This window comes from Benincasa hispida, chromosome 1 (genome assembly GCF_027475165.1).
Source record: "Benincasa hispida cultivar pf3 chromosome 1, pf3_genome.v1.1, whole genome shotgun sequence".
Lineage (NCBI taxonomy): Eukaryota > Viridiplantae > Streptophyta > Magnoliopsida > Cucurbitales > Cucurbitaceae > Benincasa > Benincasa hispida.
This window is the reverse complement of record NC_143478.1, coordinates 60,915,018-60,918,544: the sequence shown is the minus strand read 5'-3', so window position 1 is coordinate 60,918,544 and position 3,527 is coordinate 60,915,018. Positions and strand designations below refer to the sequence as shown.

General features: G+C 31.4%; 1 protein-coding gene across 1 annotated transcript; it reads left to right on the top strand.

The window, feature by feature from the left end:
• Positions 1-1,252: 1,252 nt before the first annotated feature.
• Positions 1,253-2,518, top strand: LOC120088550 (uncharacterized). Its single transcript, XM_039045943.2, has 2 exons — positions 1,253-1,493; positions 2,002-2,518. Exons 1-2 carry the CDS (start codon positions 1,364-1,366, stop codon positions 2,352-2,354), a joined length of 483 nt encoding a protein of 160 aa, XP_038901871.1. The 5' UTR covers positions 1,253-1,363; the 3' UTR covers positions 2,355-2,518.
• The last annotated feature ends 1,009 nt before the right edge of the window (positions 2,519-3,527 follow it).

Sequence of the window (3,527 nt, the reverse complement as noted above, 5' to 3'; positions counted from 1 at the left end):
TTGGTAGACTTTTTCTTTATTTGTTGAAGCATTTAGTGCAAATTTGTTGTCCTACTTTCATATTCTTGAAGATCTTCTCAAAGATGAATCATATAATTATTGTGGCCTTATTTATTTTTTAGTGTTAGCTCCTTTGAATTGAAAAGTGCATGTGTTAATTTTGTTTTGAGTGTTCAACAAAGATACGTGCATGCTCAAAATGTAGACTTTGTGTTCCTCGTTATTGAGGGTATTGTCTATAGTCATTTAAAAAGACGTTTGTTTATGAATATTCACTAGAATAAAAGCTATGTTTTTTTATGTTTGCAACCTTAATATTTACTTGACAGTTGTTTTTAGAATTTATACTATATAGATTACAAAATTCGAGTTATCAAACACATGTTTGTTGAATTTAATAAATCTGAAAACATAAAATAAAATATAGATTAGCAACCAAATAGTCGTTAATTTTTTTAATTGTTATTTGAAAAGGGTTAGTAATGATAATTTTGTCTAAAGTTTCAAGATCAACTTTAAAGTTTAATTACTCCAAAAACTTCTTTCTTATTGGAAAGAAGATCCTATGAAGGGAGGATTACATAAAGGAATTCGGAGAGAAATTAAAGAGGCATGGACTTGAGAAGTTGATCGGTTTCTAAAACTTTTAGTTCCATTAAATTATACAATTTTTACTTTTCTTTGTTTGATTTAAGTTAAGTCTTTATCATTTATTGTTTTTTTTAAGTACATTGATTGAGAGGATAGGAGATCGAACCTCCAACCTTTAAAGAATGAAATCATACCAATTATCTTTGAATACATTAGATTCACTTTTGTCACATCTCCATGGTTTAATTTCTACAAAAGGCAACACGTTAAAATCATTCTAACTTCACTAACTTCAATAAAAATTAACCATTAACAAATCAACAAAATTTACAAATCCAAAAGTATCCATGCATATAAAATTGATAAATTCATAAAATTTCAACTTAGGTTTATCCTTTTCCATGCCCTTTTCCTTTAATTTGCATTGCTCGAATTGAATGTGATAACTAAGTATCATCTATTTTAATAATGTGATCAATATAGTTCCTAGATAATTGGATATTAGTTAGCCTTTTGATTCTCCATGTGACAAACAGACTTAACAAAGAAAAAACCCTTGAGAATCACAAAAGGCAGCACAAACCCAATTCTCAAGCAATTCTACTCTCTTTTTCCTGTTGCTGAAGCCACAATAAATCACATATGTATTCATATTCAAGGCATCCCTTTATTCCCCTCCCCTTCTTTTTATACCCCATTTTAACCCTTTTCCTTCAACTCATCTATTCTCATTCAACTCCTTCCCTACTATTCCTCTCTCACTTACACTCTAATGGCGCGTTCGTACGAAAATCCAGCCTATTCCTCCGTCAACGACAATGAGAAGCATCGAGAAATCGACCGTGACATCCGAGAAATGGTTTCCACCCTCACCAGTCGGTTGGGATTGCTTCGGAAAGGAGGTAATGTAGCTTAATTACTAGTAGTTTTGTAATATTTATTTCAATGGTTAATCGGAAAGGTCGGTGAGAATTTGAATATATAATATCTGAACCAATTGAGTTATATATAGTTTAGGTTTGACCATTGTCGTATTCTCTTGTACTGACATGTCATATTCTCTTCGACAAATGAGAGTTATTTACTTTTGATAATTAAATCATGTATTATCTGAACCAATTGAGTTATGTTTAGATTTATTATATGAGTGCATATTTGGGAACAATTTTGAAATTGTTAAAATAACTTTTTGTCATATGCAAAATTACTTTGAAACATGCCTTTAATCACTTAAAACTAACTTAATTAATATTTAATTCTATACTTTTAATACAATTTTTATATTTCAAACTTGATTTTGAATGATTAAAAGCATGTTTCGGAGTGATTTTAAAAATATCAAAAATGATTTTAACCATTTTAAAATGTTTTCCCTAAGTAATTTTTTTATGCATTGGTCGTAATCAATAGGTTCTGCCCAACACCATGAAGTTGTCGACGACCAAGGCTCGAGCGTCATCACACTCGCCGGAACCAACACCGGAGCCACCATGCGTGCGGAGTTGAAGGGGAAAACGACCAAGCTTGAGGACGCAGGTGCAGACGAGAATGAGTCCCTGACCTCCTACATTAACAGCAACTTCCAAGCCATCAACAACTCCATCATGTTTGGCGGTAGCTACACAGGGAATGACCCTGGAGTTCACATGGACATCTCTGATCTCCATGAAGAAGGCCATAAGGCTGAGAAAGGAGGAGCTAAAGGCAAGAAAGTTGGGAAGGATGATGCTGGGTCTGGTGGCTCATGGTTTTCAAAGGAATGATTTTTTGTGGCATTAAGAAGTAATCATAATACATATACATACGTCAACTTTTTATATCCATAAAATATATTATCCTATATAAGTACTAAGGATTGAAGAGGTTTCTTCTACTGTGAGTTTTTCCATTTCTTAAAGCTTAATAAACGGATTTATTGTGTTCAAAACATGTCTTGTTTTTGTTTGAGACCTTATGTTCTTTGAGATGTTGACCATAAACTTTGGTTTGAAATTTAGAAATTGTTTGAATATGTGAATGATATCTTATGTCTGCTAGAAGTAGAGAAGATTCATACACACATAATGACACAGCTAGAGCTTATTGTTTTAGAGTGATTTTGAGTGATTAAATGAGTATTTTGGAGTAGTTCTAGATATGAAAAATGTGATTTGATTCGAATTAACTCAAATTAAACTGAAGAGTTTAAGTTGATGTGTTACAGGAGTAATTCAAGAGTTTTTGCATAATAAATTATCCAAAAAATGAAATTAAATAAAATTAATATATATATATATATATATAGAATTGTATTTTATGTAAAAAATGTAATTTTAAAATTAATAACAAGTTCGGGTTGGTTTAAGCTATTTTAGGTGAACTCATGAACCGTCCCAACCCAACTCATAAATTTTTCATTTATTTGAGCTCTACCCAACCCAAACCACATGGGTTGGGTTAAATTGATTGGTTTTTTCGAGCCATCAGGTTTTCTAGACACCCCTAAAAGAAAGCAAGAAAGCACGTAAACAATAAAAACAGGGGTAGATGAGAGATTTACGCAGTTCACTAATAATGTATTAGCTACATTTACAGGTAGAGGAGAGATTAGTTTATCATTAGAGAAAAATATTTAAAAAAATGTACCACTAAATCAATTTGCAAGATATGATCATTCAAAACATTAGATAACTGATTCAAGATATTCGAATAAAATGTACCACCCAGTCAACATGTAAGATCAATACTGTGATGGTATAACACACACATATAATTGAATACTCTTTAACAAAAGTCAAAGTCAAACATGTCTTTAATATATTACAACAGTAATGTTTAAATCAATGACAGACATAAACTAACCATGACTAATGACAAACTAAAGAACACAGAGATTTATAGTGATTGGGCTGATTTAAAGCTCTAATACAAATGCAATCACAAGAGCCATCAATGGG